This window comes from Protopterus annectens, chromosome 6.part0 (genome assembly GCF_019279795.1).
Source record: "Protopterus annectens isolate FY-2018-M chromosome 6.part0, PAN1.0, whole genome shotgun sequence".
Taxonomy (NCBI): domain Eukaryota; kingdom Metazoa; phylum Chordata; order Ceratodontiformes; family Protopteridae; genus Protopterus; species Protopterus annectens.
Genome location: NC_056737.1, coordinates 833,639,635 through 833,664,217, shown reverse-complemented (window position 1 = coordinate 833,664,217; position 24,583 = coordinate 833,639,635). Strand labels below are relative to the sequence as shown.

The following is a 24,583-nucleotide window of genomic DNA, read 5'->3' as shown; positions in this document are numbered from 1 at the left end:
ACCATAACGTTCCATGTTAGTTGTCTTCTCGCCTTCTTCTTGCGTCCCACCCTCCTTCCCCTGGCCTGGACAGACCTAGAGGAGTTGTGATCGTGACCTCTCTTTCTACCACCTCTTTCTTAGTCATATGCTATTATGCATATTTCTTGTTTCAGGATGTAGGTCACCCTTCTTTCTTCCTGTTGTTAGAGGTGGATTCTGTTTTTACAGTTATACTGTTTCTGTTATAAGCTGGGGTTAGCTTACAAACGAGATCTGAGGTAACTCTCGCCTAGCATTGTGGGATATAAGGGGAGCCTCGAGCCGGTGGAACCAACTCTCGAGCTTTTAGAGTGGCCGAGTCGGAGCCGAGGTCGGCTCCGAACCCATCCAGCAAGAAGAAGGCGAGAAGAAGACAACTAACATGGAACGTTATGGTAAGAGCATAACTTCTATTTTTTAACCCCACTGGCTAGAATTCCAATCACCCGGTAACACCTACTCTCTACTCTTACTTATGCCTCTCCTGTACTCTCAGACCTTAATAAAACTGAACTGTATAAGCTCTCCCATAGCTATAACCATATTGCCAGATTCGCCACTGGCTCCACCTATAGAACCCATTACTGCCAGAACCTGAAACAACTAGAGTGGCTAGAACTTCCCAGCTTAATTCAGCTAGATCAACTCTTAATTGCCCACAAAATTCTTTACCACCCTGAGGTTACCATTTCACTCAAATATTATAAAGCCATACAACAACTTGAGGTCACTGTGATCTGCCAACAAGCTATTTGTCCAAACCTACAAAGCAAATTATCTGCCAAACCATATAACCCTTGAATCCTCCATAAGTCTCTTCAAAAAAGCATCAAACAGTATTTCAAAGTGAGCTGGCTTTGTCCATGTACCAACCCTGATTAAGCTATAAAAGGAAATCCTATCTGAACAGTATTTTAACTCAACTATGTACTGTACCAGACTGATGAGTTTTGCCTTAATCTGTCTGACCATGTAAACTGTGAGTCTCTTTGGGAACAGTACTAAAACATTGTACATAACTCTGTCTTATATTTTCTATGTAACTAACTTGATGTGTAATCTTTGTAATATTGTTTATTGGAGCTTTTCTCCCCGGGCCTCTGCTGAAAATGGACATATATCCCGGTAAACAAATGTTAAATAAATAAAATATAAATAATTAAAATAAATCTGTCTCCAGAAGTTTTGTCTGAACGAGTCTGATGAATCTGATGCATCTGACTATGAAGACATGCAGCCCCTCTTTGCATATGAGGATTCTGATGCAGAGTAATCTATTCCTTCAGCCTCTCCCCAAGAGGATTTTTCCTTTGAGGAAATCCTGCATACTTCAAGGGAGCATTTCAAATGGGAGAGTCAAGACTACCCACAGTCTAAAAAGAGACTCGGAGTTCTTGGACTTTCCACAGCACAGGCCCTTAAGCCATCCCCCCAGTCCTAGATGTGGTAGATGATGTCTTCCTTGAATCCAGCTGGACTTCAGACGCCCTCCCTCCTGCACCCAGAACGCCACACAGGTACTACAGAGTCCCTAACTCTCATAAATATCTCTCTAAAAATCCAACAGCGGACCCTGAGGTCATTACTCAAGGCCCAAAAGGGGTTAAAGCTACTTCAGGTAAGAATCCCACCTCCTCAGACAGGGTTTCCAGAGCACTGGACAGATGGGGTAAAAAAGTATACACCTCAGCTACTTTTGCTATCAGGGCACTCAATTGTCAGTTCCATATGCTTACTTATCAACAACATACCTTGGAACTCCTAAAACAAAAAATTACCTCCTTTCCCGCATGGGCAAATCTAATGATTTACAGGAATTAATGCACTCTGCTGGTCAAGTAACCAAGCACACTTTGTACTGCGGTTTTGATACCCTAGAAGCTTCTTGCAGGGCAGCAGTCATTGGATCCGTCATTAGAAGACATGCATGGCTTAAGAAACATCCTCTGCCAGACCATGTCAAATCAAAATTGTTGGATGCACCCCTGCACAAAGATAACTTATTTGGTACTAAAGCAGAAGAGGTGTTAAAGATGGAAGAAAAAGCAAACTCTATGCAGACTGTTAAAGATTTCTTACAGGTACAGCCCCCTAGGTTCAATAGGCATTTTCCTTCCAAGCACTGGTCCTTTCCTGCACCTAGCAAACAGGGCCAGCCTAGGCCCCGTGCAAACAGACATCCAAGACAGCAGTCCCATGTGTTGCAGAGGTCTAAGTAGTGGACTGCCTCCACTTCAAAACCAGGGAGTTCTAAGCCAACCCCTTATGGCAAAAACTCACAATGACTCAGCCCCTCCCTACTTTGCCTCTGCCCACCATCACATACCCCTAGAAGGAAAACTCTCCTTTCACTCAAGTACCTTGGGCCATCATTACCAAGGACCAATGGGTTCTCAGCATTGTGTCTCAGGGGTACAAATTCTCCTTCCACACCATTCCAACCCCCAAAGGGCTCCCAGATCTAATACCAAATCTGTGGGCAAAGGCTCAGTAGCAAATTCATACCCTGCTGTTCTTGGGAGCAGTTGAGCATATTCCTGCAGAGCAGATAGGCCAAGGCTTCTACTCCAGACTTTTCTGGTACCCAGAAAAGAGGGCACCTGGTGCCCCATCCTCGATCTGTCCATTGTAAACACCTTCCTGTTGATCCCAAAATTCCAAATTCTCACCCTCCAGCAGCTGCTACCCAATGCTGTCCAAGGACACTTGGCTAGTCACCCTGGACCTAAAAGAAGCCTAGCTCCACATTCCCATCAGGAAGTCCTGCAGAAAATATCTTTGCTTCAGGGCAGGATCTCAGCACTTTCAGTTCTCTGCACTTCCCTTTGGCTTATCTACTTCTCCCAGAGTTTTCACAAAATGCCTGGCTCTGGCCATTGCCTTTTGCAGACAAAGAAATATTCAAATGTATCCGTACTTAGACGACTGCCTTATTTAGGCAGACAGTCAGGAAAAGCTGCTCAAAGACCTGGCCTTTGTAAAGGACCTACTAACCTCCTTAGGGTACACAATCAACGAAAAGAAATACAAACAGGTACCCACCAAAAGGATAACCTTCCTGGGAGCAAGTCTGGACGCAGCATCCCAAATGGCATGCCTAACACCAGAGCAACAGTTTTCTGTCAGCTTACTTCTCTGAACTGGCCACCATGCCCCAGCTTTCTGCAAGGGAAATCCTGCAAGCCCTGGAGTTCATGGCATCTTGCATACTCATTATTCCATATGCCAGACTGCATATAAGGAAACTTCAGTGGTACCTAAAGAGCCTTTGGTGTCAACACTCTCAAGATCTGGAAACTCTTTTACTTATTGTTCCTTGCCAGAGGGAGGAATTTCTTTGGTGAGCAACAGCCTGCTCCCACAACAAGGGACTGCCTTTCTCCCCACATCCCGCCACCCAGACCCTCACCACAGATGCATCACACTAAGCCTGGGGTGCACACCTGGACGGCAGGTGCATACAGGACCAATGGAACGCCCAGCAACTCCCCCTGCACATCAGTCTAAAAGAGATGATGGCTGTGCAGCAGGCCTTGACAGCTTTCAAACCCCTTCCCTCTCCAGGGGTTCTCCTGATCAAAACAGACAACACCACAGTGATGTGGTACATCAACAAGCAGGGACTCGCTCCTAATTGCTGTGTGGGCTGGCCATAACCCTTTGGTTCACAGCCTCCTCCATGCATCTACACCTGTTAGCACAATATCTGCCAGGCTCTGTCAACTCCCTGGCAGACCAATTAAGCAGAAACCTGTTGGACCCCTATGAGTGGCAGCTCTACAGAAACACCTTTTTACTAATAACTCAGAAATAGGGAACCCCGGAGGTTGACCTCTTTACCTCCCATACCAGCCATCAGCTTAACAAATTCTGCACCAGGGAACATCATTGCAAGGCATGCAAAGTAGATGCCGTGTCCTTCCCCTCTGTAAACCTCTCTGCCTATGCCTTTCCCCCCCTACCTCTCATTCCCAAGGCACTGATCACAATAAGAGAGGAAAAACCAAGGACCATTCTCATGGCTCCAGACAGCACTGGTACCCCTTGCTGAGCAGCCTCTCCTCACTGCCCCCATGGAATTTTCCTCGGGTTCCCAACCTCCTAACCCAGAGGGCAGGGGAATTCATGCACCCCCAATTGCAGACACTCAGTTTGGCTTATAACCTGACTAATCTGCCCTCCTCAGTAAACAGGTTCTGGATGTTATCCAAGAGGCCAGACGCCCTAGCACCAGAAAGTCTTATGCAGACAAATGGAAAAGGTTATGCGCCTGGATCTAGGCTAAGGGAGCCAATACGGCACAGCCCTCTATCCCTCTCATCCTGGACTACTTAGCTGACCTACTACACAGTGGACTCTCTCTCCTCTATAAAAATTCATGCCTCTGCTATTTCCACTAATTTTCCCACTGAGCAGCCTCTCTTTTCACACCCTCTGATCAAGCAGTTCCTCAGAGGGGCTAACAACTTGAGGCCCCCAGAAGGGCACCGGCACTGGCTTGGGACCTTAACTTTGTCTTGGAAAAACTCACCCTCCCTCCATTCAAACCAGCTTATTTTGCAGAGCTATAATTTATCTCCTGGAAGACCGCCTTCCTCCTGGCCATCACTTCAGCCAGAAGAGTCTCTGAGCTGCAAGCAGTTACGGCAGTTGCGCCCTTCATAATCTTCCATGCATATAGGGTATCCCTCAAAACTAATCCATCCTTCATACCCAAGGTGGTATCCAGTGTGGCTCTCAACCAATCCATCCACTTTACCCACCTTCTTTCCTAACCCTCAAAACAAGGGGGAAAGGATTATGCACTCTCTAGATGTGCACAAACAGCTCAGATACTATCTGGATAGGACTAAACCCTTTAGAAAATCTGATCAACTGCTAGTTGGCTTTGCTAAAGGGGCAGAGGGCAAAGCCATCTCCAAGCAAACCATTTCCAAATGGATAGCACACTGCATCCATTTCTGCTACAAGCAGCATGGCAACCTTCCCCCAAGGTGGTTAGGACCCACTCCACCAGAGCAGCCTCCACCTCTGCAGCATTCCTCAGAGGGGTCCCCCCAGGGACATCCTAGAGGGTGCCACCTGGACATCTATTCACACCTTTACTAAACATTACTACCTGCCTCTCTTTTCTAAATCCAGAGCAGGTTTTGCCTCTGCAGTCTTGCAGGGCATGCTAGCCAGCCCCTAGCTTCATTGACTGCCTCCACCTATTTCCTCAGCTTTGGGAATCTACCCAAATGTGATGACTGCAACAGTGAAACACAAAGAACATAGTACAGTTGTGTACACTTAAATGTAGATGTTAGTGTCTTCACTGTTGCAGTCCTGGTTTCCCTCCCTCCTTCCCCCTTTTTCCTTTTTGTTGCTTTTCTTCCCTGTTCTCCTTTCCTTAGAAGGGACATATTGGTATTTCCTTTTTTTCCACTGTTGGGGTCCTGCCACCAGAGCTTGGCCTCCTACTTTGGGGGTTCCTGACTGGTTAGGGCAAGAAAAACTAATGTAATGGCATCATCTGCCTTCCTTTATACCCTGACAACCAGACTTCAGTCTTCAAGCAACGGCAACCGACACAGAAATGCTATGTCTCCGGTATTCAGGCCGGCCGAGGTCTACCCCAGCAGGGATAACCCAAATGTGATGACTGCAACAGTGAATACACTCGTAACACCTGCATTTATGGTAAGTGTACACAACTGTACTTTTCTATCCAGTCTAGCCCAGTTATTGTACCTTGGGGAATATGTAGATTCTGCTCAATTTCCTGCTACTAAACTCATGTCTTCCATACCAATTATTTTCATAAATTTCTTCATAAGTCTAACTTGTAGGCCCCCCAGTATAGAGTCAGTATTGCAAATCAAGGTCCAGTCCCTATCCATTAAAAAAAATGTACTACTGAAAGTTGATGATTTCTCTCTTAAGCTCCATAATAGTAGCTTTTGGTGGAATGTAAATACATGACCATGCAATTCTCCTTCCTTGCCAGTAGCCCTTTGCTTCCTCCAATTTTACCATTACTGACATTTTCTTTCTGTTTTGTCATTATAGGACACCGTCTAGGTTGTGGTGTATGTTGAGGTGTGCTAATCCTAGAATTAAATCTAGTGCTCAGCTGACCTTCTAGCCCATTCAGATGCTGAGATTATCATGTGGTAGAGAGGATTGTAACTGCATCCTTCCTTACTGAACAGAAGATGAGAGAACAGAGAAGCTGCAACTCCCAGCTCTTATGTGGGAAGTTATCCATAGGTTATTATACTGCTTAGCTCTTAGTTAAGTAGTTTGGCATCTGAGGCCAGTGAGCCTGATTCCAGAAAGCAGCTATTTGAGTAGCAGTTTCACACAGCCAGAGGTACTTTGGGTCAGGGACTTTAGTCTTGGAACTGCCCCTGCAATCCCAGTTGGTTAGCACGTCCCAGATGTGGAAGGCCTTATAGATCATTCCTTAATGGACCTTGTGCATAATGGGCTAGCTGTCAAGCATGTTTGATTTCTTGAGGGAGCCTAAGTCATAGGTATGGACTCACACCATTATGGAGTTTGGTCCGATGTGTATGCCAACCTTGTTCCATACTCCTTTCCTCCAGGTACTACCCATGATTGGTGCATAATTGGGGCGCTGGTTCACAGTTCCTTGACACTACTGCCAGTCGGTGGCACGCTGAGCATTAGTGCACCTCGTTTTTACTCCCTTGATGAGTCCGATGGTATTGAGTCTGTTGTTTGTGGGATAGATAAGGATGATGAGTTCACCTTTTTATCATCTTTGTCTTCTCATGCCCTCCAGTCCTTTGGAGATCCTGCAGGCTTTTTGAAAAGTAGCTTAAACTTGCCTCAAACTTCCGTTCCCCTCCAGAAACACCTGGTAAAGTTTCTTGGGGGGGGGGGGGACAGAGGAGCTCTGGGTCACTCCACCCACTGAAGATGCTTATTTAATATGCTGTTAGAGCAGCCTACAGACAGCCTGGCTGTGCCCCTTCTGCTCACAGAAGTGTAGATGCCCTTTACAAGTCCCCACCTTGGAGAGTAGAGTTTTTAACCAAGTATCATTATGCTGGATGCTGAATGATCTCTTCATTTCAGCATAGGTCCTAGAAGTCACAGCATTTTGCTGCCTTTGCAACTGGTAAGGATTCTAAGGTTATGAAGAAGTGTAGCAACATAAATTTCTCATGTGTCGCACTGGAGTTTAGGGCCCTCAGCTTTTCATCTCTCCTCTCTCATTTCCAGTCTTAACTGCTTAGAATGGTACTGGATAAGCCTGTGTATCTCTCAAAATAATCTTAGACTTTGAAGAAGCTCTTTGAGGATAAACTATCTATAGCAGGGTACAGTGTGTTGATATACTGGCTGTGGTCTCAGGCTAAGATGTCTGCCTTTGTAAGATGGCATGGTTGAGATTGACATTTCTGGATATGGGGTATTATGGAACAAATATGAATACTCATTTATTGGAGGAGGTAGTAGCCAGCCCATTTAGAACCTACCTCCTCAGGAAGAGGAAACACTTTCTTTGTAGAAGGCTGTCATAACTGTTTTCTATCACTTGTTTCCTTTTTCTAAGCCTTAGTGACAAAAGTGAAGAAGCCTTATCACTTCTTGAGGAAATCTAAGTGTCACACAGTCTTGCCCCTGTCAGGTGCGGGTTACATTACCTAAGAGGATAATACTACCAGCTGCTATGCCATAATCTAGGTCTACCCATGGTAGTGAGGCAGGGAGTGGAGATGGTTGTCAGAATTTACTCCAGTTTGAAGAACCATCGTAGAGTACTAGTGGGTTCTCTCAGTGGTCACGTTTGTCTGCTTCTTGGATCTCCCCAGTCCTTCTGGGGGACCTCTCTTGGATGGATCAGTCCATCTTGTCTGAACTCTGGGGAAGGCCTAGATTCTCCTGACCAGAGGAACAGTAAAAGCTCCTTTAGCCTGTTTTCAGAATAGGGGCACTGTTTTACTCCTTGTTCTTCCTGCACAGAGGACAGATGATTTCCATACCATTCTGGATCTGAGTAATTTCAGCTAGCACATTCATTACATCCAGTTTTGGGTGGATACCCTGCTTGAACTCATGTTGCTGGTGTTGCATGTTGTTTGGATGGTCCTGTCAGAGGTCTCAAGCTGGCAGATTCCTCCCATTTATTTTGGGTAGATGTCTCTTCCTGTAAAAAGAATGCTGTCATCTGGGTTTCTCCTGCAGCCATTATTGTCAATGTTGGTCATCATGGCCAAAGCAATGCAAGAGAAATATTTCCATATGTGTTCCCTTAGCCTGACTACTGGTTTGTGATAACCCTGATTAGGAAGTATATGCTGTGGGTGCTCCCATTGCATTTTTAAGAGACGAATATAAAATGGAGGAAGTCCTCGGACTCCTGCTTAGATGATTGCATTTATTGGTGTAAAGCTGGATACTTTCCAGTGTCATCCATTCCATATTTTTGTAGGGTTACAGAAGGTCATGTTTTTTGTGATAGGAGTAAGTATGTAGTACAGGATTTAAGCTCAGACTGTACTGTGTCTTTGGGCTTAATAATGGTTACAGTCTTCGTGGTGCCATTTCCTGGAGATGTAGGTGTTACAGTGGTCTTCGATGTGTCATCGGTATCAGAGCCACCACACTCTTTGATCTTCTTTTGATGTTGTACCCCTGTTGCTAGGGCCTGGAACAGTAGTGAATCCCCACCAGTCTTGTAGTGCATCTTTTCATCCCTATTACAGCTAAACTTGTTGCAGAGTCTGATATTTGGCAGTTAATGCCAAGGACTGAGGCTCGGACTTGTTAATCAGTTGCTTCTTCTGCCAAGAGTACAAGCTTCAAATATTTTCCCCTGCTTTTGACCCTTATGTGACCTTTAGCAAGTCACGTTACTCAACCGTGCTTTGGGGCAGTTGTGAATTTGAGCTAGGCTCTAATCTGCTAGACTACATGTCTAGTAACTACCTATGAACATGCACTTTGCTTTTGCAGGCAGAGAAACCCAACTAAGCTTCATGCAGTGCAGGTTTGTAGACATCCCCCTCAAGATGGAGCTTCATATCAACCATTTGTAGCTAATGGCAGTCTTCCTGGCCATGATAACCTTAAAGAAAAAGCTGTTTCTGGACCTCTGCGTCTTTGGTCAGTTAACTAGAGCCATGAGGTTGTATCCCCCTCTGCAAGAAGGTGATGCTTATTTGTCATTGTTGGTGGACAGTCACTCTCTTCGTTTCACATGCTGTGAGAACTAAATGAGCTGTCTCTGAGCCACTTATCCAGTCTTGTTCTGGAGATGCAGATTAAGAGGCCATGCCTAAATAGGGTCTTTCAGAAGTGGGACTTCCTAGAGATTGGTTTGCCACTTGGGAGAATGTGTGGTTCGCTTTCTGTTTCTATCAGTGCAGCAGACAGAGGGGTAGTGGTGGGTTACATTCTTTCTCCTGTCACTTGAGATTTCTGTATGCATTCTTACATTTTCACTGATTTGAAACCTTAATAAAAGTTGATTCATGCACCCAGTTGCTTCTTCACATTTGGAGAATGGTGGTAGTTCTCCACTGTGCTGCTGTTTATCACATGAGTAAGAAAAATGCCGACCCTTGCGCTGTTAAGTTTGGTTTGACAGGGCACTAAAAAAGGCAGGTGAGTTTCAAAAAACTGCACCAGTTATGTTCTCGCAGCCACCCCCCCCAAGTTTTTCCCCGCAGCCACCCCCCCCAAGTTTTTCCCTCTTAAAAAGCAAGTAGTATTATATCTTCATGTACTTAATCACATTATGGCCAAAATACATTGTGATGTCTCTGTTATTCACTAGATGAGAGATTAACCTTTGGTCTTTAGAAGAGGTCATTTTTACACAAGTGTAATTACTCTCGAGAGTTTGCTAAATACTCTGGCTTTTTTTTTCCTAGCCAGTACTTTATTTGAAATGTTCTGAAGTCTCAGTTACTAGTACAGCTGATGGGCATCACCTTAGCTAGGTGTATATGCACATTTTAGTTAAATTGGGAGTATGTCAACATTTTTCTAATTACCTTTTTCTGTTTTAGGCTTCATGCTACCTGAAACAAGCCAAATTCAAGCAAGCAGAAACATTATACAAGGAAATTCTTACTCGAGCACATGAGAGGGAGTTTGGCTGTGTAGATGGTAAGAAAATTTGAATGGAATGTATCCTGTAATTTTGTTTTATACAATCGTATTCAACTAGGTGTACATTTAATAATGATCATACTTTGAGGAGCCATCTGCAGAGAGCATTTACACTTGGGTATGAGTGGAGTAAGGAGTCTGTGCTACAATTTCATGGATAGAATTTGAGCTGATAGAATAAACTCAGACTGGACCTTGCTTCGAAAAACCTTCTCTACACTTGTAAATATTCTTCCAGAGAACTCTCACATGTCTGTTCAGACTTCTTAAAACTCAAGTTCATGGGAGCATTCCTCTGCTGAACCTGGTTTTCATTCCTGCATATGGGTTAGGGGCATGCACACTGAAAGCAACGTTTCATTTTCACTGGCTTGCGGTGTTTGATTCTCCTTCTGCCAGTCTTCATAAGAAGATCCCTATGTTTGATGGATTCCTACAAAGCCCTACCCTGTTTAGAGTGTTTCAGTTTGTCAGAAACCAAAGCTATCACAAGCGCTAGATGGTCCTTGAAAGTAGGAGTTGGAGCTTATAGTATAGCTAATCTTTGTCTAGAGAGGCCTAGCTGTTGCTTCATGGGAAGGAGTTTGTGTGGTCTGATCTGGCTAGAGTTACTGCTACAGAGCTCTCTTTAAGTTGTTTTTATTGGATAATTTGAATTTTGGCTGGTTCCTGTTTCTCTGCCTTAAATAGCCAGTGTTTAAACCAGTCTGTGCTTGTTCGCTCAAAGCTGCAGTGAGTTAGCCTTCTCCCCATGCTGTGCAGTTTTCCAAAAACCTGCTGTGAGACTACAAAAGATAAGTGCTTATTTTCAACTGTTTTCTGTACTTCTGATTAAGTAAAACCATATTTGCTGCATATCTGTTTAAACTGTGCAACTGTTAGTGAATTAAATCCTTACCTCTGTTCTGATCTTGTATCCCCACCCACCCAGCTGTTGTAGTGGTCTTAAAGTTTGGTGGCTTTTGAGTTGCCCGCGTCTACTATAAGTTTGATATTGGACATCCTCCCAGTTCCATAGTATCATTTCATTCTACTGAGTACCGTGAGATCCATTGTGAAGGCCCACCTATTGCATGACCTCATTCTACATAGTACAGTGTGATCAGTTGTGAAGGCCCACCCCTTTAGCTTCTTAACCTTGAACTATCTTCTGTCTTCTCACTTTCTACTTAGAAAATATATTGTGCCTCTTCCTACTTCAATTTGCTGCTTGAGCTTAGGTGTTCAACTGCATTTAGTTTGCCACATTTGATGTTCTTCGTGTTTCACTGTTGCAGTCATCACACTTGGGTTATCTGCCTGCAGGTAGCCCTCAGTCAGCCCCAATATTAGAGTCTTGGGATTTCTGCATCGGATGCTGTCCCCTCATCCATGACGTCACCTCATCCATGACGTCAGGGGTATAAAACATGCAGCCGATGCCATTACATCAGCTTTTCTTGCCATGCAGGAGCCCAAAGCAGAAGCAGTTCGCAAGTGTCGGTCGGCAGTTACCTGAAATTTTCATTTTTCGAGTTTCAAACCTTAAGTCTTCTAAAGGTAAGTACCCCATTGGGGATCCTTTTTTCTTGCTCTAACCGATGTCAGAAAGCATTAACAATTGTCTTGCCTGTGGAAAGCAAATACCTCACAGAGATTTTCATTCTTACTGCATCACCTGTTTAGGCCCAGACCATGACTTCCCTTGCTGTCGGTTTTGTGCCTTGTTCAACGCCTGAATTATTTGTTGTCAGGCTATTTTTTTCTCTAAATTCTTTTGCTCTCATTCTCCTTATTCAGACATGGCTTTGGTAAGCCATCCGACTACCGATCTTCCGAAAAAATGCAAAGATAAAGACAGAGACAGACCGCATAGGTTCAAAACTGCCGATGATGCTTCCGTTAAGCTAGTCGCCAGTCCATCGGTACTCAGTGAGGCGGTTTTGCAGTTCCTGTTACCCGCTTCTACAGATTCGCAGGCCTCTACTGAGACCCATTTGGAGTCTGGTATGCCGTGAGATGCTTCTTCGACTATGCAACCTGTGGATGTCTCTACCTTGGATGAGTCCGGAGCTGTTGTGCAGGCACTGGCTTCTGAGGGTGTACTCAGACCTTCCAATGTTCGTATCAGACTACTTTGTTAATGACTAAATCTACCGAATTTCTCAGGCCCAGAGTTCGCACTACGCCTAGGAAACCTTTGACCAAAGCACATTCTCAAGCTCCCATGCCACAGAAACAAATGCTTAGACTGGCTGAAGACCTTATTACTTTAATTAAGGGAAGCCAGCCTTCCCCCTCTAAAAGACAAAGAATTGATTTTCCTTCTGATTCTTCAGAATGAGTCAGATGACTCTGACCCCTGTGATCAGATGCAAAGGATTCAGTTCCCTCAACCCCAACCCACCCCCAGAGGACCTTTCTTTTGGTGAAACTTTGCATACCCTAAGAGAGCATTTCTGCTGGGAATGCCAGGACTACCCGCAGTCCAAAAAGAGACTCAGGGAATTTTTAGACTTGCCTCAGCATAGGCATCTAGCTATTCCCCCTGTCCTGGATATTGTAGATGATGTCTTCATGGATCCAGCCTTACCCCTCATACTTTACCACCTGCTTCTAGAAAGCCTGCTAGATACTAGAGTACCTGACTCTCACAAATTTCTCTTAAAAAAATCCCACTGCAGATCCAGAGACCATTTCCCAGGGACCTAAAGGTGTTATGGCTTCTACAGCCAAAAACCCTACCCCTTCGGACAGGAATTCTAGGGCTCTAGACAGATGGGGTAAGAAGATTTATACCTCTGCAACTCTTGCCATCAGGGCTTTAAATTACCAGTTTCACATGTTGAAATACCAGCAGCGTATTATTGATCTAATTAAACAAAAAATGTTGTTGATTCCTGATTGTGCAGAAAATAAGGACTTACAAGACTAAATGCATTCTGCAAGTCAAGTTGGTAAACATACTTTGCAGTGTGGTTTTGATGCCTTAGAAGCATCTTGCAGGGCTGCTGTCACTGGGTTTGTTCTGAGAAGGCATGCTTGGCTGAAGGAACAAATCTTGCCTTACCATGTCAAGGCAAAATTACTTGATACTCCATCAAACCAAGAATGTTTGTTTGGCTCTAAAGCAGAAGACGTTCTTAAAAATATGGCGGAAAAAGCTAAATCCATGCAAACTGTTTAGATTTCTTACAGGTACAGCCACCTAGATACAGTAGGCACTGGCCTTCAAAAAACTGGTCCTTTCCAGTCCCTTCCAGACCTTCTCAGCCCAAACCTAGGGGCAAGAGACCACAAAGTCTACAGTCTCAGTGTATGCACAGATCTTAACAATGGAGTGCTTCCTCCTCAAAAACTGGGAGTGGTAAGCCACTCCCATATGGAAAAGGTTCGCAATGGCTTGTCCTTAATCCTTCCCAGCCATGCCCAAGTACTTGCACCCCTAGGAGGAAAACTCACCCTGCATGCAAAAAAACTGGGAGTATATTACCCAGGACTGATGGGTCTTAAACATTGTATCCCAGGGATACAGATTTATTTTATTTATTTCAGTTTAACTGGGAAAGTCCATTGGGCCAAGGTAGCCTGTTTTCAGTGGAGGCCCGAGGAGAAAAGCTGCAGACAGAAAGACAATATATAATGTATTAGTACAGCATGTGAGAACAGCAGTTTAACAGTCAATATACAGCAAGGTAAGATTTTACATATCTTGAAATATATGAGCGGAGTCAATCACTTATAAGATATTAGCAAAAACAATAAATTTATGTTCATTTAATACACTACATATATTTAGGCAAAGGAATTTTAGAGAGATGAATTGAAGAAGTGGCAGAGATTAGAGTAGAATAGAATAGGGATAGGTATCAGGAATCAGGTAGGATGGGTACAGGAGCACTCCCAGAGGGAGTAGAGGTGAAAGTGGAGTAGAGTTTTAAAGGATGGTAGGTTAGGGGTAGTTCTAATGTAAGGGGGAAGAGTGTCCCATAATCTGGCAAGGGATAACTTAGTCGAAGTTGCCCTGGTGCATGTAAAGGCTTGTAAAGTTCTAAGAGGTTCTGATTTGTGGATCTAAGTGTTCTATGTGACTGGTGAAGTTTTAGGGAAGAGGAAAGTGATGGACAATTAGAAGGTTTGAAAATTAGCTTGTGTGCTGTAGTTAGTTGAATGAAATTTTGGTAGCTTGGGAGTTCCAACCAGTTTAGAGCATGTAGGGAGTTGCAATGGTGAGTAGAGGATTTGGATCCTGTGGCAAACTTTGAAATTTTATTATAACATGAGGAAAGTTTTTATTTTAGGGATGATTGGAGGTTAGAGAGTAGTGGAACTCCATATAAGAGAGAGGGTAGAAGGTAGGTGGTAGATAGGAGTGGTCTAGAAGACAGAGAAAGGTAGCGCCTGTGTTGATAAAGCATACCAAGTTTTTGATGAGTCTTTTTAATATTGGTTTGTAGGTGGATATCAGATTTTAGCTGGTCATCGATAAGAATGCCCAGAAGTTTTATATGGGGAACTATTTCAATAGTTGTTTTGATTAGGCTAAGTATAGAGAAGTATGCTTTGTCAGCAGCAGTATGTCTAGAAGGGGTAAAGATCATTATTTTAGATTTGGAGGCATTTAGGACTAGGTGATTGTCAAGCATCCAGGACTCAGTGGAGGAGAAGGCTTCTTGCGTAAGGTTTATTAGTAAAGAAAGAGTTTTGGCTGCGCAGATGACAGTGGAGTCATCTGCGTATTGCACCAGTTTAGCATTGGGGATCTTTTGGTGGAAATCATTGATGAAAATGTTAAATAGTAAAGGACCCAAAATAGAGCCTTGGGGTACACCTGTTGGGGTGTGAAGGAAAGAGGAAGTGCAGTAGTTCCATTTTACAACTTGTTCCCTGGCTGAGAGATAGCTGGAGAACCATTTGACAGACGAAGCGGAGATTAAGATGGGAGAGTTTAGAAAGTAGAAGCACATGAGAGACAGTGTCGAAAGCTTTAGATAAATCGAGAAGGAGCGTAGAAACATTGTTCCCAGAGTCACAAGCAGAGTTAGTGTTTTCGAGGAAGGAAATAAGGGCAGTGGTGGTGCTATTTCCTGGTATAAACCCGTGCTGGGTAGGAGTTAGGAGTTGGTTGTCCAATAGGTAGGGTAATATTTGGAGGTGAATACATTTTTTGAGTATCTTAGAGATAGGGATAGGATAGCAATAGGGCGAAAGTTGGAGATTGAACAGTTTGTACCTCCTTTATGGAGGGGGATGATGAAGGCTTTTTTCCAGAGGTGCATGGTACATAGGACTTCTGAATGGAGCGATTGATTAGGATGCTGATTGGAAGGGCTGTGCCATTAGCAGCTAGTTGGAGAAATTTGGATGGAATGTCATCTGGGGCATTAGAGCAAGGTTTTAACTTTCGTAGGAGCTTTTTTATAGTGTGGGTAGGAATGGATTTGAGAGTAAAAGGGGAGGACTTAGGGTTCATGGATGTTAAGTTTTTGTTATTAGTTAAGTTGGGGGGGATGTTGTTAGGGAAAGAAGTGGTGAGTTTGCCTATGGAGTCAATGAAAAAGGAGTTAAATTGGGTAGCTAGGTGGAAGTCTGGTGTGCCTGGGTCAGGGCAAGGGTTCTCTTTTTTTGCCTGGGGATAATATTGATGAAATACTATTCCAAAATTTTCTGGGGTTGGTTTTATGATTATTTTGAAGTTTAAGGTAGTAGGATTTGCGGTCAGTGGCTATTTGTTTTTTTACTTGATTTTGCAGATGTTCATCGTGTTTCACTGCTGCAGTCATTACACTTGGATTATCCTGCCGTCAGGCGGGCCCGCAGTCGGCCTGAGTTCCAACGTCTTGGTTCAGCGTTGGTTGCTGTTGCCTCTTCCCTGACGTCAGTGCGTCAGGGGTATATAAGAAGCAGCTGATGCCATTTTCTTCAGTCTTTCTTGCTGCGCGGTGCCCAAATCAAAAGCAGTTCGCAAGTGCCAGTCGGCCGACTCCTGAGATTTCAAATTTGATTTCAGAACCGAAGTCTTCAATAAAGCTAAGTACCCCGTTGGAGAAATTTTTTCTTGCCTCAGACCGATGTCAGAAAAAGTTAATAATTGTATTTCTTTTGGGAAGCAAATACCTCATAAGGATTTTCATTCTTACTGTATTCCATGCCTAGGCCCAGATCACTACGTCACTAGTTGTCGGTTTTGTGCTAGATTTTAACAAACGCACTATTAAACATCGGTTTGATTTTGCTCGCCATTACTTTGGGCGAAGGTTTAATTATACAATGCCATCGGAACAACCGACGACCGGAATGCACAAAAAGCGCAAAGATAAAGATAAGGAAAGGCATCCGAGGCCCAAAACTGACGACGAAGCCTCTTCTAGGCTAGTCGCCAGTTTTCAGTGAGGCGCTTTCACAGCCCCTGACACCCGCTACCTCAGAACCACAGACCGCGACTGACTCCCACGTGGAGGTGCCTAGGCCTCTGGAGCCTCAAGGTGTTGGACCAACGGAGATTAACCCTTCAGATGGGTCCGGAGCCGCTGAGCAGGCACCGGCTTCTGAGGATGTTTTCAGGCCTACACAACTTACCATTGCAGCTGCAGCCAAGACTAAGCCTACACTAAAGACAAAGAAACAAGTACAGCATTCACCTGGACAGCCCTCCATGCTTAAAAAAAAGGTGCTCAAGATGGCAGAAGACTTGATTACTCTGATCAGGGGTTCCCATCCCCCTCCTGATAAAAGGCCTAGGCAGGATACAGACTATGATTCCTCTGACCATGTTTCAGTATATTCTGATTCCTCTTCAGACCAGGGATATTCTTTACCCCCCTATGAGGATTTTGATGCTGAAGAATCAGTTCCTTCAGCCTCTCCTCCTGAGGATTACTCTTTTGGGGAAACTTTACATATCATGAGGGAGCATTTCCATTGGGAGGGCCAGAATTACTTAGAATCCAAGAAAAGGCTCAGAGACTTTCTTTTGCTGCCTCAGCACAGGCCTCTTGCTATTCCGCCAGTGTTGGACATTGTGGATGATGTGTTCTCTGAATCTAGTTTAAACCCTGATTCTTTACCCCCAGCTCCAGTCAAGCCAGACAGATACTACCGAGTCCCTGACTCTCACAAATTTCTTTATAAAAACCCTGTTGCAGACCCAGAAACTATTTCCCAAGGTCCCAAAGGGGTTAAGGTTTCCACGGCTAAGAATCCCGTTCCCTCGGATAGGGACTCTAGAGCATTAGACAGATGGGGAAAGAAAGTTTACACCTCTGCAACTTTAGCAGTGAGGGATCTAAATTGCCAGTTTCACATGCTTAAGTATCAACAATACTTACTGTCTCAATTAAAACAGAAAATGAGTACAAATGCAGAACAACCTGACTATAAGGAAATGCAGGATTTATTGCATGCAGCTGAACAAGTGGGAAAGCATACTTTGCAATGTGGTTTTGATTCATTAGAAGCTTCTTGTAGAGCAGCAGTTACAGGATCTGTGATTCGAAGCCATGCTTGGTTAAAAGAACAAAGTTTACCAGATCATGTTAAGGCAAAATTATTGGATGCTCCTTTGCAGCAAGATAATTTATTTGGTATTAAGGCAGAAGAGGTATTAAAGAAAATGGAGGATAAGGCAAAATCTATGCAAACAGTGAAGGATTTCTTACAGGTACAGCCACCACGATTTAGCAGAAATTGGCCTACAAAGAATTGGTCCTTTCCAGTGTCACACAGGCCACAAAGAGGCAGATATAGACGCCCAAGAGGCAGATCTCAGCCGCAAGGTTCTTACAGACCACGACAGTGGGGTGCTTCAAACCCAGAACAAGGTGAGGATAAGTCGCAACCTTACAGGAAACAGTCCCAATGGCTTCCCCCCTTCCAATGCCAGACTCTTACCTTTTGGCAGCTCCCTTAGGGGGGAAACTAGCACTTTTTTCTCAAAACTGGCAAGCAATCACTCAAGACAAATGGGTGCTGAATATTGTGTCTCAAGGTTACAGGTTCTACTTTCACACTTTTCCAAGGCTAAAAGGAATGCCAGACCTGCCACAAAATCAATGGGCAGAGGCACAAAAACATTACAGCTCTCATGGACATGAGAGCTATTCAAAAAGTACCACAGCAGGAAAAAGGACAAGGATTTTACTCAAGACTCTTCCTGGTACCCAGAAAGGACAAAGCCTGGAGACCCATTCTTGACCTTTCCGCTCTAAATACTTACCTGGATGTTCCAAAATTCAAAATGCTGACACTACAACAGCTCCTTCCCATGCTGGGCAAGAAAGCTTGGCTTGTTACTTTGGACCTCAAAGAGGCATACCTGCATGTCCCTATCAGACAAAATTGCAGAAGATACCTCAGATTCATAGCTGGTTCAATGCACTACCAATTCTCTGCACTGCCCTTTGGCTTATCTACTGCACCCAGGGTCTTTACCAAGTGCTTGGCACCAGTAATTGCATTTTTCAGACAAAAAGGAATTCAAATATATCCATATCTGGACGACTGCCTGATTCAAGCAGAGAGCAAGGACATTCTTCTACAGCATCTGGCGTTCGTAAAAAGATTAAGTTGCCTAGGGTACACAGTATACGAAAAGAAATCAAAACTAGTGCCCTCACAAGAGATAATATTCCTAGGTGCCAGCTTAAATACAACGGCCCAGATGGCTTATCTCACGCCAGACAAACAAGGACAACTGACTCAGTATTTTCAATTGATGGCAACAAAGTCCCAACTCCCTGCAAGAAAAATTCTGCAGGCCTTGGGATTCATGGCATCCTGCATACTACTAATTCCATATGCAAGACTGCATATGAGGAAATTACAATGGTACCTAAAAAGTGTTTGGTCTCAGCATTCTCACAGCTTGGAGACAGTAATACCTCTAATTCCCTGCCTACAACAGGAGTTTCGATGGTGGGCACAGGCATGTCACCTCAAGCAAGGGTCAGCCTTTCACTCTTCCCACAGCCAGGCAGACTGTAACAACAGAGGCCTCGGATTACACCTGGGGAGCACACATGGCAGGAAAATGTATTCAGGGCAAATGGACCACAGAACAAATGCCTCTTCACATCAATCAAAAAGAGATGTTGGCTGTACAAAATACCCCAACAGCTTTCAAGGACCTTCTGCATCCAGGACAATTATTATTAAGGACAGACAACATCACAGTGATGTGGTACATAAGCAAGGGGGCATTCATTCTTACCCCCTATGCAGGCAAGCCATGACCTTGTGGAACACAGCTATAACTTATCGAGTTCATCTGCAAGCACAATTCCTGCCAGGAAAGATAAATACTCTGGCAGACAACCTAAGCAGAAACATCATGGATCCTCACGAGTGGAAATTAAATCCACAAGTTTTCAGCATGATAATGCAAAAATGGGGGTGCCCGGACATGTATCTCTTTGCCTCCCCATTAAATTGCCAACTACAAAAATTCTGCACAAGGACTTATCACACCCAAGCATGGAAAGTGGATGCTCTTTCGTTCATTTGGAAAAGCCTAAGTGTTTATTCCTTCCCACCACTGCCTCTCCTTTCAAAGGTACTCCTAAAAGCCAGACAAGACAAACCACAGATGATTCTGATTGCTCCAGACTGGCCATGCCAGCATTGGTACCCAATCTTAAAGAACGTAGCTCAAGGCCCACCTTGGATTTTGCCTCAAATTCCACACCTTCTGACTCAGCAAAACAATCAGATACTGCACAGTCAGCTCAAAACCTTAAACCTGGCTGCATGGCAGATTCATTAGCCAAACAGACAACTTCTCTATCTAAAGCTGTTATGGATGTCATTTTGGAGGCCAGGAGGCCTAGCACCAGGAAATCTTATTCAGAAAAGTGGAAGAGATTCTGTACCTGGAACCAGGCTCAAAACCTTGATCCTCTGGTCCCTAACATTCCTCAGATACTACAATGCTTGACTGAGATGCTGGACAAAGGACTACCCTTCTCATCTATTAAGATTCACGCTTCTGCCATCTCTGCTCATTACAACACAGATCCTCCTATTTTTTCTCACCCTTTGCTAAAGCAGTACCTCAGAGGGGCTAAAAACATAAGGCCGCCCTGGAGAGCACCAACACCAATTGAGACCTCAATTTCGTTTTGGAAAAGCTCACTTTGCCTCCTTTTGAACCAGCCAATTTAGCAGAGTTAAAATATATATCATGGAAAACTGCCCTGCTTCTGGCAATAACCTCAGCACGAAGAGTCTCAGAACTACAGGCACTAATGGCAGTGGAGCCTTTTATCATTTTCCACCAAGACAGGGTTTCTTTAAGAACAAACCCTACCTTTATGCCTAAGGTGGTTTCCAGTGTGGCCCTTAACCAATCTGTTTACTTGCCAACATTTTATCCAAATCCCCAAAATAAAGGGGAGAGACTTCTACATTTCTTGGACATACACAGGCAATTGCGCTTTTACTTGGACAAAACAAAAGCTTTCAGAAAATCTGAACAATTGTTTGTGTCATATGCTGCAGGATCACAGGGAAAGGCTATTTCAAAGCAGACCATCTCAAAGTGGATAGGACACTGTATCCGGCTCGGCTACACACAAAATGGGAAACCTGCACCTAGTACTATTAGACCACATTCCACCAGGGCAACTGCCACTTCTACTGCCTTCCTTAGAGGAGTACCTACCAAAGATATCTTGGAAGCTGCAACTTGGAGTTCAGTGCACACCTTTACCAAGCATTACCATTTGCCTCTTTATTCTAGATCCAGAGCTGGCTTTGCCACTGCAGTGCTGCAAGGCCTCATAGCCACACCAAATACTCTGTAGAGCCAGCCACCCAAACTCCGTTTTGGGTTTCAACCCAAGTGTAATGACTGCAGCAGTGAAACACGATGAACATAGTACAGTTTTGTACCTACCATAAATGTAGATGTTCGAGTGTCTTCACTGCTGCAGTCCAGGTTATCTACCCGCCAGCCCCTCTTTCTTATCTGGGACTAACCTATACTACCTATGTGGTGTATTTGCTGGTTAATGAAGGTTTCATTTTTACCTTTGCTGTATGTTTTATTAGCAATATGTATTGCCTACCATTTTTGGGGGCACTTGACATCTGGGGCAAGAAAAACTGAAGAAAATGGCGTCGGCTACTTCTTGTATACCCCTGGCACACTGACGTCAGGGAAGAGGCGACAGCAACCGACACCGGACCAAGACTTTGGAACTCAGGCCGACTGCGGGACCGCCTAACGGCAGGATAACCCAAGTGGAATGACTGCAGCAGTGAAGACACTCGGACATCTACATTTATGGTAGGTACAAAACTGTACTTGCTTGTATTCGGCAAGAGAGTTGGGAGTTTTGCATTTTTGGTAGTATTTCCAGATTTTATCTCGGTGATGCTTAAGTAGTTTTGTGTCTTTAGTTAGCCAGGGGGCTATTTTGGATCAGAGTCTTTTGGTTCTGCTGGGGGCGAAGTGATTAAGTATATCAGTGAAAATTCTATTAAAATGTGAGACTGCAGCATCTAAAGGGAGGGACTTTAGTGGGTTCCAGTGTATCTGTTTTAATGTATAAGTTTTGCATGTTGCGGGTGGTAATGTGTCTGTGTTGGAAGAGGATGGTGGAGGGGGAATGGCATATGTAGGTAGGGAGATGGTCACTAAGGGCGTCTGCGAGAGTACCACTATCAGAAACTTGGTGTGGGTGGGAGACTAGTATCCAGTCAAGGATGCTACCTGTGGTGTAATCTTTATTTGGTCTAGTAGGGGTTTTGATTAGCTGTGTGAATTGATATAGGTTGATGCTTTGAGAAGGGGTAGATGAGTCAATGAAGACCAGTTTATGTTGACATCACCTGGGATTATAGTCTCACAATTTATGTTGGAAGTGAACCAGGCAAGAATATCTTCCAGTATAAGGGATATTGTTACCAGGAGGAATGTACAGGGAGGCAATGCATAAAGTTTTATTGTTATTTACTTTGAGAAGGGCGAGGGTTAGCTCGGCGGTGTCAAATGAGGGTATGGGCTTAGTATAGTGTGTTGCTGTTAAGGAGGAGGAGAAGAGTAAGGCTACTCCTCCGCCTTTCTTTTGAGGTCTGTCACTTATAAGTTTATAGTTAGGTGGCATAATTTCGGTATCTTTTATGTGTGGTTTTAGCCAGGTTTCTGTGATAGAGACAATATCAGGTTTGTTATGAGAGATCCAGGTGTGAAAGGAAGGTATTTTATTACAAAGGCTCCTGGCATTAAGTGTGGCAAAAAGAAGAGAATTGTAGAGCAGGGGAGAGCTATGTGAATGTGGTTTAGAGGTGGAGTTGTATGAAGGCCCTGGGTTAGGGTGCATGTCTCGAGAACGGAGGAGGAGGGTGATACATTTTGAGTAGAGTATGGATAGGTATCTATTTTCTAATGGGTCATAGGTGTAGATTTTGGAACCTAATGAGGTGAGTTTGGTGGGTTTGGGAAGTGGGTTTACTAGGGGTAAGGAAGAGCTTCCTTTGAAATAGAAAAGATTCCTTGTGTTTGTAGAGGTGGGGGTAGGCTTGGGTTGTAAAGGGAAATCGCAGTTGTATGAAAGGCAGAGGAGTGCTGAAACTGCGGGAGACTAGTAAGGTAGAGTAAGCAGAACAGGATTGGGCTTAGAAATAAGGGTATTAGAGCATGGGCAGATTTTGTTTGCATGGTGGGAGACAAGAGTATGAGTTGAGTGAGAAGGATGTGTAGGAAGAGAGATGGTTAATAAGTTTGAGAGGAGAGGATTAGAATGAAATGTCTGAGGGTGTATTCACAGGGATATAGAAGGGTGGAATGGAGGGGGGAAAGGGCAGTTGTAACAGTGAGTGGATAAGGAGTAAGTGAGGGACAATATTTGGAGGGTTTGGCTACTGGCTATCCTGATGGGGTGTGTGCACTAACCACCTAGTAGGGAATAAGGTACAGTCAGTTATTCAGTAATTATTGAGGCAAGCAAGTTGCATAAAAGCATACACCATCCCTCGCCGTCTAATCCAAATCAAACACCCACTGGAAAAATACAATGCCCGCTGATCTCGCAAAGTGCAAACAGTTGAAAAAACAGAGAATGTCGAAAATTTCATTCGTTAGAACATTAATTAGGGCAGACCTAGATACAAAAATGTCCTAGGTAGTAAGCTCACACAAGAATCCTAAACCTTTTTCTACAGTAGTTTACTTACTTTTATCCTTGGGCCTCTCATTCGAATTTCCCTTCCAAATATCTTTCCTTCTAAAGCTGGAATGGTCTATAGGTCACATTTGTCCAAACATAAAGGAACCGTGGACAACGTAGAACTTTTTTTTAGACTGCATCTCCATTTTCAATGTCAAGAATAAATGGTGACCCTAATTGTAACAGTATTCCATATAAAAGAAACCTCCAGAAAAAGCATCGCCGGAGAGCGTTAATAAGTTTGGGTTTTTTCTTGGAAGTTGCTATTTCTCTGTCCCATTCTCTTTCCAGTTTTTCAGAAAGATTGTCTGCTGTGTCATCAGAAGGAACCTAATAGATGTCTGATAATTCTAACTTCTGTCTGTAGCCTTTGGTCAGTATTGGTCGAGGCCAGCTGTGTCATGGAGAAATGCATCAAACTGGATTTGTCCTGGTTTGGCTACAAGGCTGCTTGTAGTGAATATGGATCTAAATGATGAATCAATGACTTCCAGCTTTCAAAGAGGTTTCCCTGCAACTTTTTATGTTTGTGGTTGTGAGCTCATCATTCCTGGTTTAAGATATGACTCAACCACTCCACTGCAGTTTCTCTGTTCCCTTCTCATCCATTTAAGATGATGAATCTTGTACAAGTTATCTATACATATGATTGGTCAGCCTTGACCGTCTGTAGCCAAAACAGTCTGAAGAAGGCAATTCTCACGTCCCTGGATTGGATAGTGTTGGAAAATGAACACACAAAGCTTTTTGTAGTCAGTTTTGCATATCAAAAGCTCATGTTTCCACTCTCTCTGCCAACCCCAAGCAGATTGCCAGACCTTTCTCCAAACCAGTGGACAGAGGCCCAAAAGCAAGTACTTTCTCTTCTCAGTATCAGGGCTATTCAACCTCTGCCAACACCGCATAGGGGACAGGGTTTCTTCTGGTTTCTACTCCAGACTATTCCTGGTGCCCAGGAAAGAGAACTCTTGGTGCCCTATTCTGGATCTATCAATCCTAAAACCTTCCTGGTGGTACCAACATTCAAAATGCTTACACTCCAGCAGCTCCTTCCTATGCTAGCCAAGGACTCCTGGCTAGTCACCCTAGACTTAAAAGAAGCTTATTTGCACATCCCCATAAGGGAATTTTGCAGGAAATGTCTGTTTCAGTTCAGGCTCTATGCACTTTCAGTTCTCTGCACTTCTCTTTGGCGCATCTACTGCGCCCAGGGTATTCACAAAGTGCCTGGCTCCAGCCATTGCTTACTGCAGGCAGTGAAATATTCAAATTTACTCATACTTGGA

General features: G+C 44.0%; 1 protein-coding gene across 6 annotated transcripts in view; it reads left to right on the top strand.

The window, feature by feature from the left end:
• KLC1 (kinesin light chain 1) overlaps positions 1 to 24,583 on the top strand; it is a 1,225,216-nt gene that overhangs the window by 507,515 nt on the left and 693,118 nt on the right. For all 6 annotated transcript variants that reach the window (XM_044074509.1, XM_044074508.1, XM_044074510.1 and 3 more), the window contains one exon: positions 10,050 to 10,149. In XM_044074509.1, the coding sequence (XP_043930444.1) occupies positions 10,050 to 10,149 (100 nt within the window). The remainder of the gene's footprint in view (positions 1 to 10,049; positions 10,150 to 24,583) is intronic.